Consider the following 14,524-nt stretch of genomic DNA (forward strand, 5'->3'; position numbering starts at 1 on the left):
AATAGGAAGCTCACGCAGGTGTCCTCTAAATCCCTGGGAATAGATTACACCACAGAACTACAATCCCTGCTCTCGTTCGCTAGCTCTTAAGAAATGCATACCCCACGCTAACAAAAACAACCTGCAAATAACTATGGGGGAATGCTGCACTAGGGAAAGGGGAGATCTGTGCCCTTTGCTGCATCTCTTGCAAAGCCAATGCTCAGGGAGGAAACAGATTTTCAGCCTGATGACTGCATTTCCCTTCTGGGTAATCCTCAAGAGGTAGGAGGGGCCAGAGGTGAAAGTGGGCAGAGCAATGGATGTAAATTTGGCCTTGCTGCACTAGGGCTACTTCCTACATTCTGTCCTCCATCCAGGCAAGCAAGTCACCATCAGAGTTCAAAGGCATATTTCAGCCAGGCAAAAATAAAGGAGGATGTGAAGCAAGGAGTGGTGGGTGTGGCCTGGGGAGCATTCCAAGGGCGAGACTTGGGGCTGAGGTTTCCAAACCCTGCACAGTCCAATAGCACATTGAGTGCTACCAACTACCCCAATTTCCAGCTTATTTCAAAGTTGCAATCCTATGCCATTACGTGGGAGTGAGCTGAACACTGTGAAACTTGCTTCTGAGCAGACTGCAAAGCATTGGCAGTGCAGATGCTCTCTCCCATCCCCATCATGATGTGTCTCCTGGTATTTGTTAACACTACGTGCCAAACTACCTTTATTGTACCACGGTATCTAGATATACCAGTATATAGGACTTAACTGTCAGGGGTCCTTTACCCTTACTTTTATATTTCCGGTAGATAATACAAAGATGTCCATACTATCTGTATCTTTGAATCAGGAAACAAATCTATCTAGGAAAGGTGAAGCTTTCAGGCCCATGATTCTAGATTCAGGTAGGTAGCCGTGTTGGTCTGATGCAATCAAAGCAAATAAACAAAATTGCATTAAGTCAAGGATGGTGCAAATACATGTATTTTGTAGTGGCGAACTTTGTAGTGGATCAGGTCCCCTGCAAGCATACCTGACGAGGCGGAAGCCTGGATTTCATTATCCCTCCCCAACCCGTTTTCAAGGGGGGGGGGGAAGTGCATAAATAAGGAAGATATTGGGAGTAAACAGTTGGCAAGGAGGGTCCAGTTCACAACAGAGGCTAGCCACACGGCAGAGGAAGGAGGTTGTTCCTCTCCTACACAAGGGTGTTTCAGTTTGCCTTGAAAACGAACCAGGCTGCTTCCACTGGAGAGGGACTGTCCCTCAGAGGAAGAGCATCTGCTTTGTGGGTGGCAAGTTCCAGGTTCAATTTCCAGCAGGTTTCACACAAAGCTGGGGACATACTCTTCTCTGAAACCCTCAAGAGCCACTGCCAACCACCTGACTTGGTGTGAGGCAACTTCTTGTCTTATGCAGCTCCTGTTCTTCCAAAGGGCTTGCACCGGAGAGCTTCCCATGGAATTGTTCCCCATTTTCATTTTTCAAGTGTGGATGGGTGTCTTAAGCAGAAAGGCATGGTCCATTATTGCTTCCTTTACCCACAGTGAGAACTTTCCTAGTTTTTATTATTATTATTTTATTTATTTACAACATAAATCCACCACAACTCAAATAAATGAATCCAACACCATTAGACATAAACATAACATAACATAAAATAAACATAACATAAAATATAACAAACAAAATAAAAATATTTCTTTGAATCCACCACCATTAGACATAAACATAACATAAAATAAAATAAACATAACATAAAATATAACAAACGACAAAATAAAAATATTTCTTTATCATGTACATGGCCTCCTTGTTTACTTCTTATGAACTGTTTCATTTATGAGCCGTTATTACAATTTTTCAAATTATGACAATAAACAAAACCCAGAGTCTCCTGCAGACATTAATTGAAACAAGTCCAGGTATGTATTTTAGGGCACTGTTTTGTAAAGTATTCTTTACATTTCCCCCATTTTTTTTGAAATTCTTGTCTAGGCAGTCCCCCAATTACCTTTGTTAATCTAGCCAATTCGATATCTTTTAGTAATTTATCCTGCCATTCCGTTTTTGTTGGCACGAATCCCCCCCCCCAATTTCTGGCAATTAAGGCCGCTTGTGGCATAGAGCAGTGTTTTTCAACCACTGTTCCGCGGCACACTAGTGTGCCGCGAGATGTTGCCTGGTGTGCCGTGGGGAAAATTGAAAAGGTTGCAGGCGCGGATGCCGAAGCGGCGCTCGCAGCCGCCCAAAGGCCGGCTACGCCCAAAGGGCTCCCACTGCATGAGGACGGTCACCGGCTCGTCACCCTCATCGTTGCCGCGGCCCCACGCGGGCGGCAGCTCCTGTAGGCTGCTGGCAGCGTAGAAGGCCAGCACGGTGCAGCAGGACAGCCCGACCGCCAGCAGACGCCGCTTCAGCCCCGGCACCTCTGGGTAGGAGAAGCCGTGGCACGGCCAGGGCGCACCTCGCGCCAGCCGGCCTCTCAGCCGACACAACAAGCCTGGCTCCGGGGCTCCATCGCGGGCCGCCGTCCCCGCCGCCGGCCGAGGGGATGAAGAAGGTGCCGAGGGCGCATCGTGGTCCTTTGGCGGCGTTTGCCACCGCCTCCTGCCCAGCCCCGCCTGCGAGGGGTTGCAGGCCTGCCTTCCCCAGAGGGGGCCGCGGGCTCTCCGGCCTCCTCCAAGCCCTGCTTCTAGCGGGAGGGTGGCCACTCCAAGGATCCGAACTCCTTGGAGAGCCGCCGGACACGACCTGGTTGCTCCTTGTCCCTTTGTTTGTTTGTTTGTTTGTCTGTCTGTCTGTCTGTTTGTATATGCCGATTTCCTTGGGACGGGCAGAGATTCAGCCGGGACAGCTTCCCCCTCTGCCAGCACAGCGGGAGAAGGGATGGCATGCACCTGTTGGATTTCTGCCTGCTGTAAGAGGTGGAAGGTGTGAGCCCGCGAAATCGGATGGCTTCTGCTGTGCTGTTGCCCTCTGCCTGCTCGGAGATGCAGTGATTTAGTTGGGAGCTGGAACGGTTTAGTTGGAGTTGGAACGGCTTCTGTCTTGCCTACCCAGGAGGGAAATGCCCAAAGCTCTCGCTTTAACAGTGCGCTCCCAAGCATGGCATACTTAGAAGTCAGCCTCTGGTTGAGTTAACCTGCTGCGGTATTGCAACCCGAAGCACGGAGAAGTGCGACGCAAGTTGTGATCACGATGCAAGAATGAATTTTTTAAAATTAAATTTCTGTTTTACATTTTAGAATATTCACCTTAAAATGTCAGTGACTTCAGTTCCTCTCTTTCTGTGGTTCATTTTGCACAACATAAATCCCTGCATATTTTATATAAACTTACTAAACCATTCAGCTTTCCATTATTACATCAGTAAAAACTTATTTACACGGTTGAATTTATCTTAATTTAAGAGAATTACTTTATATATAGTCAATATAGGCACAGAGTTAATTTTTTTAACATTTTCTAATGGTGGTGTGCCTCGTGATTTTTTTCATGAAACAAGTGTGCCTTTGCCCAAAAAAGGTTGAAAAACACTGGCATAGAGGAATATTTTCTGATCCTCTCTTGTTATACCTGTGTCTGTTATCCCCAATAGGAAAGCTTCTGTATTTTTCATCAAGTTATACTTAAACATTTTTTAAAGTTCATCATACACTATGTCCCAGAAGCTTTTGATTTTTTCACAGGTCCACCAAACATGTATGAATGTCCCCTCTGCTTTACCACACCTCCAACACAGACCTTTCCTCGTTTTTAAACAGGTGAACTACACCTCACACCACCCTGGCTGACAAGAGGTATAGTTTAGCAACACCTGTCTTAAAATGTGGCTAATGAGATGTTCTCAAAAACGAAGAGTAGGTTATGCTTCTTGTACTACATACTTTTCCTATCACCAGAACGGCCCTCTGTATGTGCTGCCCTTTCCCACTTGTCCTCCTGTTAAAAAAGACTGCCCACGTTTCCCACAACCTGGCAAATCGCTTTAAATTTAAGGACATTCTGCACCCTCCTCTCGGCTATTCCCCTCCCCCAAACGGTGATTAATGTTTTTCACCGGCTGCACACTAAAGGAGCTCAATACGAAAATGTGATTCAGTTAGACAGCCTCGCTGTTTCCCAGGTACAGTGCACGTAAGTGACTGCCAGGAAACTAGCAGGGGGTAGCAGAGACATTGATTTTCATGGAGTCCTCAGCAAGTCTATTAAGAGTTAGGAGGCCGCAACCGTGGGATCAGAGCCGCAAACACAAGACGGAGGCAGCAAATTACATCAGGTCTACAAGACTGCCTCAGCCTTTGAGCTTAAGGCAATGAGACACTGTCAGCTTTCATTTCAATGCAGTTTGCTCAAGTGAAGAAACTACCGAGTCCACCTCCAGGCCCCAGGGAGAGAAGACAACAGGGCGGTGGGGGAGAAAGAAGGAAAGTAGGCAGGCAGAAATGTGCAAAGCCACCCTGAAAGCAGACAGCACTTTATTGAAGTTTACAATGGAAAAGTTCAAATCACCTCCCACCCTCCTTGCACATTGTATTAAAGTTCTCCATATTCACAGTGACAGCTCTGGCAAGGTCAGAGTCAAGTCAGTCCCGAACTTTCCTCCCCTGAGCATTCAAGATTTCTCCTATCAAAGCTGCTTAGCTTGTGAAATCCAAAACATGGACTTCTGTCGAAAGATACGAATCCCATTAAATCTTGTCTTTCACAAAAGCAGCACACTTTTTAAAGCAACAACAAAGGACAGTCATAATAGCCTACTAGGCTCAAGGTTCAGAAGCAGCCTTGAAATTTCAATGATGGGGGAATCAGACCACAATAATGGATTTGCTACAAATGCAGCCTGCCTCCTCCTCCGATTAAAAAATGTGGGTTGGCTGAAGTCAAAACATGCTGTTATGTGGCAGCAACATCCTTGAATCCGATGAGTTGGCATGTATCAATCAGGCAAAACAAGTTCTTCTCTCGTTGCGAGCATAAGGACTGCTAAGTCTTTTTGTCTTTTTAATTTTAGCAGCAGGATGAGAAGTCAAGCCTCCCTCACTTCAGTGACAGGCAACTACTGCCAATGGGAAGATATACATTTCCAAGGCCCATTCAACCAAAGCGAAGTACAGCATTGTCATCAAGAAAGTATCATCTGTCCTAGGCATGCGCCCACACACTGAGAAAGCAACCCCTCTGTCTTCCCTTTATGGCAATATCCACATTGGGAGTACTGGCTTGGTTTGCTGCTGTCACAAACCTTGGGCTCACGCTCTTCCCTTTCCCTTTCGTGTGTAGGGATTTAAAGCTTCTGCTCCTGTTTCAGAACAAATTGTGATTTGTCACTGCATCTAAACTCCCCAAACTGTGCTTTTCTGTTACTTCTGAATCAGTCCCGTCTTTGAAGGAAGAAAAGTAGTGTATGAAGCCGCCCTGAGAGACACCATTACTTCCAGCTCAGGTTTTTGAGGACTGATATAGATTATGTTAACTGGCACAGAGAGCAAAAGAAAGTCCACGGAACAGTAACAAGCAGGAGTAGGCAATGGGTAGCCCGGCGACTCATTATAACTCCCTATTAGGCCTGAATCCCAGGCAGCCCATAACTATGGAAAAAAAATAGGTGCAAGCTGACAGATGCAAGCAAGGAATTCTTTGAATCTCTTACTCTCCCTCTCAGACAAGAGATTTTGGCAGAATTCTTCCCTTGCACACCTCAGCTACCAATGCAGGTGCATGAAAAAGGCAGGAAATGAAAGAGACATGGTTCATCAGAGAGGAGCATAAGCAAAAAACCCTGTAAAAATTCTCCACTGCTATTTTGGAGGGTGGGAAAGAGGAGGGGGGAGTTAAATAGCATTTTAGTGGGCAAAGCTAGCATTGCTGGCCCTTTAGCCCTTTCTCAGTTTAAAATAGCCCTCCTTTAAAACTTAGTTGCCCAACAGGGTGTAGAGTTTCTCACTGTTTATGCAATTGCTCAACAAGTCATGTGGGATGCTGTGCCCAGAAGCTGCAGTTTCCCCAAATGTTCTCAAAGCACGTTGGATTTGTCACTTGTGGGACCATGGAGATGCTTCTGAAATGGGGCAACTCCCCTGTACAAGGTGACTGCATTTACTAAAACAGTTGTCACTGAGGCATAAAAAAAGAGTGGTTCATTGTTCTGGAAGTCAGGGCCTCAGTATGAACCTCTTGTCCTGAAGGAAGCGTCCACGGCAGTAATAGTGGCCCAACATGTCTTGGGCAGCTGAACATATATATCCAATAGGAAAAGCATGCCTGGTACCAGCAGCAACAAGTCTGAAGTCTTGCTGAGGAGCTCCAGTTGCTCTTCCTCCCAAGGCTTCTCCGTTTGATTGAGAAAACAGTGGGAAATCCTGTTACCTCTTCTCAAACTTCTGCTTCTGCAAGCTGAGGGAGGTGAAGCTGGCCAGGAGGTCAGTAACCTCATCCACCTTCCAGAGGGGAGGAAAAAAAGCATAAGAATATGTTATAGAAGTCAAAGAAGAATATGATGAAGGAAATGAAATTTGTGAGGTGACAGAATTCATTAATTCAAAGAATGGGACTTGGTATTGTCCTGTTGAGGAAGATAAATTTCTGCTACTAAAGGACAGAGAGTACGGAGGAGTATGTCCACAAAAGTAAGAGACCTTGAAGAATGGGCGAGAGGGTAAGGTCAGGAAGAGAGATATTATTATTTTTTACAATAATCATTTTTTAACAATGACCATTGCATGTGGAGCCACAGCTACTAAATAATTTTATTTTCATAGCAAACATTGCTTCTAGCAGTAAGAACCACGTGCAAGTGGAGTGGGCAATGCTCTGTTGAAATCAGGATAGTCTTTAAAATTTAAACTTCTCCAACTGTGCTGATGGGTCTTGAACTTTTCATCCTTATGTTTCTAATAACAGAAAGTAACGTACCACCACCAATTTGATAAAAGTATTATTAAACTAAAGCTCCCCCCCCCACAATGTCTTGTAACTAAATAGAGTATCATTTAATGAATATATTTTTCTCTACCCTTCAGGAGTCTCAAAAAGGCACGGTCATTTTACAACACTGAAATATATTTAAACTTGGTTAAAAGTCAGATTTTAATTAAATATACAAAATCCCCCCGGTCATTCATCCACCTGCTCTTTTGTACTAGTCATCTGTAACCTGGAGCAAAGATCATCCAGCTGTTCCCGATGTTCGTGGCGCCCGAGGCGTTCAAGGTATTCCCGCAACATCTGGATGATCTGAAACAAGCAGCATAGGAGAGGTGGGATTTACTATGAGCAATGGAGAGGGTTCAGGCTTCTAAATACCAGGTCAAAATTTAAGCAAATCTGCTATAGGTTTTGATGAATTCTGAAATAAAATGGAAGCATATTTGAAATAAATGAAACAGAACTAATGCATATTTATGGATTTTTCCTATTTTATATGCATATTAAACCTGACAGCAGGTGGCAGGAGCCTATTGTCCTCCAGGGCTCCTGGGGGAAAAAATGGCCTTTATGGAAAAAGTTCCATAAGAAACTTCTATGCAGAGAAGACCAACATTTTGCAACCAGGCTCTATTAACTATATTATGTATTAAGATTTATTGCCCACCCATCATCCTTATTACCTGCTTTACTTCCAGGCGCACAATTTCCAGACTCTGTGAGAGGCCCTCCTGCAAGATGTTCAGCTTTGACTTGGCCAAGTGCAGAGGGGTTCGTCCAGCTCGATCCAAGGCATCTACTCGGGCTCCTGTAAGATGCACATGCAGAAGAAGAAAGGGGTGTTTTAAGGATGAAGATATCCCCCTATGGATATCTATAAACAGAGAAGGCAGCTTTCTAATTGGCATTACCTCCACGAAGCAGTGTGGTGATGATGGGTACATGGTTCGTGCAGGCAGCTGGGGAGGGAAAACACGAGACACGCAACTAAGTAGTTACAGTAACTTGGTGGGGGACAGACTCTGCTTAATGGGGTAAAGGTTGGCACATGGCACTCTCGCAAAGGTGCCAAGAAATCCTCAATTCAAATCTCAACTTTGAATCCCTAGGCAGCTTTAAACAAGCCAATACTGCCTCAGCCTCAGCAATCACTTTCAGCAGGATGGAGATACGGATTCTAGAGATAATGTCCCCATTGGCATGTAATCTAAACCATGGCTTTTAGTGCTACATCCAGAAGCTGGAACAAGTCGGAGCAAAGCCTCATACGCACATCCTTCGTCCTCCTGCAGCCAGGAGAGTCTTCACCTGCCTTTGCTTTCAGTTTCTCCTAATGTGTTTTGTGTTTTTTATATATTGTCGTTTTATGTTGTGAACCGTCCCGAGATCTATGGGTATATAGGGCGGTATATAAATCTTGTCTCGGTTTGGTTTCAAATTCCCTAAGGCAGAACAGCTTCTTCTAACTCTCTCCTTGTAGTACTTTAGAAAATCCAAATATCCTTATGCACACAAGTTGCTACTGTGAGACAAAGGAAGGAAAGAATATATAAAGGAAAGAAATAGGCAGGTCACAGGTAAGGCCAAACGTGACAACACTGCTGCACACGTGTGTGTGAGATGCTTACCCAAATGCAGGGGGGTGTTCCCCAGCCCATCTCGCTGGTTTGGGTCGGCTCCATGGTCCAAAAGCAAGTGCACTAAAACACAAACAGACCCATCCTAAGTTTGTCTTGAACTTGATGGGCAAAGAAAACCCACCAGATCTGAACTATTTACCTCTACAATCGTTAAGACTGGCTATTCAACAGAGCTGACTCATTAATGTTACAAATATGTTACCATTCAAAATGTAAAAGCATATATAACATAAAACAACGCTCTAATCATAGCAGCAGTAAAACATTTCACTTTTTAATGACTGGTTTCTTCCATTTAAACCCCACCCTTTAAAAGCAGACATTTTTAGAGCCCATCTAAATGATAACAAGAAGGGGAGCAATCGTATCTCTTATGGCAAAAGTACCCTTGCGTGAATCTCCCCAAATCCATCCCTCACAAAATGCTCCACAGGAACTAGGATCTCCTGTAATAAAATGCCTATTTTATGTATCCTGAAACTCTTTTAAGTTTGCACACAGAGTATTAAGAAGCCATCATATGCACCAATGTGCCATTCTTCCTTGGAAGGAGCTTCTGGCGTTTTCAAAGTTCCTTCCCGTTCCTGCTTTCTAAGATTCTTTTAACTAAACATTTCAGGACTGATACAAAACTTCAGCTCCCCTTGAAGTTGTTCAGAAATATTCTGACAATGTTACGTGACACCACAATATTTTAGGAAGAATATTCCAAAACTTCATCAGTGTGCATAACATCACTCCTCAGTCTCCTTGCACATGCTGGGTGGGATGCTTGCAAGAAGGATATGGGTGTTTTTTTGTTTTCTGAAGCTCAGCTTTTAAAGATAGAAAGAAAATGATTAGCAATCTACCCTGGAGAAATGGGGCCAGAAGCTGACATGCCCACCTCATTTCAATGCGACTCACCAATACTGTCATTTCCATTGCAGGAAGCAAAGTGCAGGGCCGTTCGACCTTTGTCGTCAGCTGCACAGGGGTCCACCCCATCTTCCAGAAGCTGCTGCACTGGTGCCACCAAGGAAGACAAGACAGCAGTCAGAGAGCTGTTCTGTTGGTGATTCATCATTCAAATTCCAACTTCTGTGTCCGGGCTGTGGAACTGGATCTGGCTGGTGAGCTAGATTATTATCCCTACCCCCAACTAGGTCCCCTTGAGCCAAATCTGATAAGTGGCCAGGGCATATGCACACTTCACAAAGTGCCTTTCAAGCACTTCACAGGATCTGCCAAAAAGCCAAGTCTTTTGAAGCCCTTTGCATAAGGTTTTGCTTGAAAACCCTTTTCACCTGCCCCACACATGATGTCAGACTTGGCAGCAGGTGGGCACGGCCAAAATGAGCAGGCAGGCCTTGTTAGGTGCATGGGCCAGAGGTTTCCCATCTCTTTTCTGCACAATGTATTCTGGCTTGAGGGCACTGACCTCCTTAAGAGGGACTGTTGTAAGTTACTCTGAAGGCCTTTGACAGCTGAGGAGTGGGTAAAAGTGCTTTAAATAAGTAAAGCTTATAGCCTTGTCACTGGATAATTCCTCAGTTCACTAATTTCCTTCAAGCTACTGACAAGAGTCTTTTAAAGGTGTTCCTCCCAAAGGGATTTTGAAGCCACCAAAACCCACAATTCAAAACATTATCCTTACCATGCAGGAAACCACATTCTCGCTAGTCACATTTCTAGTTTATAAGACACACATCACCAGAACTGATGTAGAAGAAAACAACTGACAAATCTATACACTAGGGCCCAAATGATGTAACCTTACCTGTTTCTAAATCATTAGAATTGGAAGCTTCTCTCAAGCGTTTCAAAGCTGTGGAAAAAGAGAGTGTGAGTTTTTTGGAAAGCAAATAGGACAAGAACTGCTTAATTCCTGACTCCTAGGCTTGTTCTAAAGAAAAATCAGTAATTCAGATTTTGCATAACAGATGCTTATTCATTTCTCATTTCCTGTACAAAAGCCATACCTTTTCACAAGGCTGAACTTCTTTTATGGGATACAACATTTTGTGAGTACTGTTATAATTTCAAGGTCTTTCTCATATATATATATATATATATATATATATATATATATATATATACACCCTGTTTCTCATAAAATAAGACGTCCCTATAAAATAAGCCATGGCAGGATTTTCAAGCATTTACGAAATGTAAGACATACCCCGAAAATAAGCCGTAGTGCTGGGCGCAGTTCTGGGGGGCGCCAAGGAAGAGACGAGGCTGCCCGCACCTTAAAGCGCCGCACCGAGCGGAACAACCAGCAGCCTCACCTCCGTCTGGCCTTGCCTCCGCCTGCCAGCTCGGCGCCCAGAACCAGCTGCTGCAGCGCTGAGCGTAACGCCCGGCAGCGCTGCACGGAGCGCCCTGAGCCAGCGGCCTCCCCTCTGCCTGGCCTCGCCTCCGCCTGCCAGCTCGGCGCCCGGAACCGGCTGCTCCTGCAGCGCCGAGTGGAACACCCGGCAGCGCTGTGTGGAGCACCCCGAGCCAGCAGCCTCGCCTCCGCTTGGCTCGGCCGAGGTCTGCTGGCACGGCATGAACAAACCGGCTGCTGCTGCAGCTGTGAGAGGGACACCTAGCAGCGCCATGTGGAGCCCTGAGCCAGCGGGACCCAGCAGAGAACCCAAGAGGTTAAACTATTGGGATTGGGACTAAATTACTCCTCCCCCCCCCAAATACTTGCCATTGTATTTGAATTTCCTTTGTGTTAAAAGAAAAAAAAAAGTTTAGCAAAGAACGTACATAAGCTGTGCAGTCTTGGCAGCCTGCACCCACATTTAGTACTTCTCATGGCTCTCACTTGGTCCGTTTATAACTCAAAATGACCAAATGTTTATCATTTCTGCAAGGAAGGAGGGGTGAGGGATTTAATTGTTCCAGGAATTTAAGATTACCATCTCAAAGGAATGGCCAGGCTACTGAGAAGAGGCATCAGATAACGCCTTTTTGTGTTGTGTAGGTGTGATGCATCTGGGTGATGAGCTTGGATTACACCTCTTCTGTGATTGGATTATGTTTCTGGGGATGGGCTAGACTCCAGGAGGGATTTTGAAATGTCTTTATAAGAGCATGGCGGCATTGTTCTGGGTCTTTTTCCCTGAGAAACACTGTTGTTGCAACAGCTTCAATAAAGATCAAGCTTACTAGCTGCTTTGCTTCTCAATCTTCTCTGGTTGGCCTCTGTTTTTTACTCCTACCAATGGAGAACCTGCAAAGGACTTTGCAAGGGCTCTTGTGTACCCCATAAGAGAATAAGGACAGATTTTTTTCTTATTACAGAACTTAACATAATGCTATGTTATATGCATGATAAAAGTTAAGAATGATTATACAAATAATGTTTCTAATTTATGACTGCATTTAAGATTTTTACATAATGCAATTTATTTTACCCAGATAAATACAGTTCTTGTCTAGCTAATATTCATTGTAAGGTGTTTGTTCAATTCCCATTGACACTAAACTGGGTATTTCCTGCATTTCAACACTATTCTACTTTCATATGCACTCCTTAAAAAAAAAAATCTAGAAGGCCATCTGCTTCCCCACCATGTAACTCCTGTGCAAGAGTACTCATCTGTTAAGAAAAAAACTACAGGTGCAAATAGCAGCAAGGCCTTCCCTCCCCCCTTGTCTGATAGTCTCATTATTTTGTAAACTTTTACCAAATATTTTGAAGGTTTTGCACTGCCCCATCTTGTACATGGGAGTGCAAATTTACCCACAGCCTGGCTGCATTCATGTAGCCAGTCTACCTGCAAACTGTTTTCTCTCTCAATTCACTTCCTCATATTGCACCCTCTCATACAATTGTACTCTGAAGAAACTTTTCAAGTGTCAGTGATGCTGTATTTGTATAAAGACACAAGTGTGACTCGACAGGGTATTCCCATCTCATTTCTTCCCATGCAGTGACCCAGAAGAGAGTATCTTTCCCCCTTGTCTTTTGCTTGCTATTTCTCCAGTTTCTGCAAAGCCAAAACTGACTTCACTTGGGGTGCAGCCCAGTGGGTCTTCCCACTGCATAAGCACGCTTAATAGTCTTGCTCTTGTAAGGCTGCATACTCAGAATTATTCAAAACAGATCAATTACTCCTTCACAGACTTCAGATACCCTTTCTACTCCCAACCAAGACAGCAACATGCCCCAAAGCTTCAACAGGTAAAATGAAGGTTCCAGTTACTGTAAAACCAAGTCACTGTAGTTAATTCAGATTTGAGTGTCACTTGTGCATCCCACCCTTTTTCTGGGGAACTCAGCATGATACTTTGTGCCCCATAAGCACACTTTGGTCGCTACACTACAGTGGGTCCTCAACAGAGCAACAGAAGAGCTGAGGCACAGTGGATCACCACTTACAGGCAGTGTAGCTGAAATACCTGACCATGTGACCAAGCATGAAAGCCCAGTCCTGTGGCTGTTTATTCAGTGCACAACAGGCCTCACTTCCTAGTAAGCACATTTGGGATGGAAGCCCAACTCTGTGCATGTTTATTGGGGCACAACTGCCCGGGAATCCCCACTAAAGTTACACACCCCTAATGCATATTTGCATGGGAGCAAGCCCCGCTGAACCCATTAGGATTTCCTCCCAGTAAAGCAGGGGTCAGCAACCTTTTTCAGCCGTGGGCTCAGACCATGTGGTAGGCTCGACTATATTTTTTTTTTTGGGGGGGGGAGGATGAACAAATTCCTATGCCCCACAAATAACCCAGAGATGCATTTTAAATAAAAGGTCACATTCTACTCATGTAAAAACACTCTGATTCCCAGACTACCCGTGGGCCGGATTGAGAAGGCGATTGGGCCGCATCCGGCCCACAGGCCTTAGGTTGCCTACCCCTACATTAAAGCATGCCACAGGTAGGGCTTGTTAGTCGTGCAATAATAATTAAAAAGTAAGTTTATTATTTATACTCTGCCCATCTGACTGGGTTGCCCCAGTCACTCTGGGCTACCAATAATAAATAATAAAATTAAGTTTATTATTTACACCCCGCCCATCTGACTGAGTTGCCCCAGCCACTCTGGGCTACCACCGCCCCGCAAATCTCCTGGACAAATCTTTCCAAGCACAGGCCCAGCGGAGGCAGCGGCGGCGCGGGGCCAGCCCGGAAGAGCCATCACGCGGTGCGCCGACAAGGTGGACGGGAGCAGCCCCCTTCCGCGCCAAGTCCCTTACCGTGGATCTCCTTGCCGGTAGGCCCCACCTTGCGGTGCAGCCGGGCGGCCTTGTGGCGGCGGCCGCCCATCTTGCACACGCGGTGCTTGCACTGCCACGGCAAGTGCATGTAGTGCAGCGAGGCGGGATCCGGCGCCTCGGGGACGGCCCGCAACGCGGCACCGAGGCCCGTCAGGGAGAACATGTTCGCGGAGGCCGGGCTGGGGTCTCCCGCGCCGCCACCGCCGCCTTCCATCCCCGTCGTCGAGGCGTCACTGCGCGTCCGGATCTCGAGCGAAGCGGGCCCAGGATCAGAGCACGAAGGCGGGGGCGAACTCGCGTAACCATAGGAACAATAGAATGTGGGGCGGGGAAGTGGGGGGAAGAGGAGCGAGTCCGGCCGCCGCCGCCACATCCAGTCAGGAGCTCCGCAGTAGCCGCCGAGTAGCCAATGGCAGAAGACGGGCGACTCTAAGAGGCGGGGCAAATAACGTCAGAAAAGGGGTCGTCAGCCAAAGAGATGTTTTATTTGAGAAAGGAGCCACCACGCAGGAATCCGCCTTATGCGGGGCTACATCGATAGGACACGCAGCTAATGTTAATAATAGTTTTCTTTTCTTTTGGTTTTTTTTAAAATAAAAAAAGCTTGATGTGGGTGAGTGGGAATGCTGACTGTGGAAGGGAAGTAAAATGGAGTATCTTGGGAGAAGGGGATGGCCGGCTGGAGCTCCAGACATGTGCAAAGTGCTCGTTTTGTTGCACTTTTCACATGCAGGAATCCACAATGATTTGCATTATAGAGCAAGGTTAAAA

At 45.7% G+C, this 14,524-nt stretch overlaps 1 protein-coding gene across 4 annotated transcripts; it reads right to left on the bottom strand.

Moving 5' to 3' along the window:
* Nucleotides 1-5,262: 5,262 nt before the first annotated feature.
* Nucleotides 5,263-14,137, bottom strand: ANKRD54 (ankyrin repeat domain 54). 4 transcript variants are annotated; one of them, XM_033162144.1, is made up of 8 exons: nucleotides 13,733-14,137; nucleotides 10,312-10,359; nucleotides 9,459-9,557; nucleotides 8,541-8,612; nucleotides 7,824-7,871; nucleotides 7,596-7,720; nucleotides 7,114-7,221; nucleotides 5,263-6,425 (listed from the first exon to the last, which is right to left on the bottom strand). In XM_033162144.1, the coding sequence occupies exons 1-8, from the start codon at nucleotides 14,124-14,126 to the stop codon at nucleotides 6,351-6,353; spliced, it is 969 nt and encodes a 322-aa protein (XP_033018035.1). In that variant the 5' UTR covers nucleotides 14,127-14,137; the 3' UTR covers nucleotides 5,263-6,350. The 4 variants fall into 4 exon arrangements, with proteins under 4 accessions (XP_033018035.1, XP_033018037.1, XP_033018036.1 ...); XM_033162146.1 differs by lacking the exon at nucleotides 9,459-9,557; XM_033162145.1 differs by lacking the exon at nucleotides 7,824-7,871.
* Nucleotides 14,138-14,524: the final 387 nt, after the last annotated feature.

The sequence above is a fragment of the Lacerta agilis genome, chromosome 10, assembly GCF_009819535.1.
Source record: "Lacerta agilis isolate rLacAgi1 chromosome 10, rLacAgi1.pri, whole genome shotgun sequence".
In the NCBI taxonomy this organism is placed as follows: Eukaryota; Metazoa; Chordata; class Lepidosauria; order Squamata; family Lacertidae; genus Lacerta; species Lacerta agilis.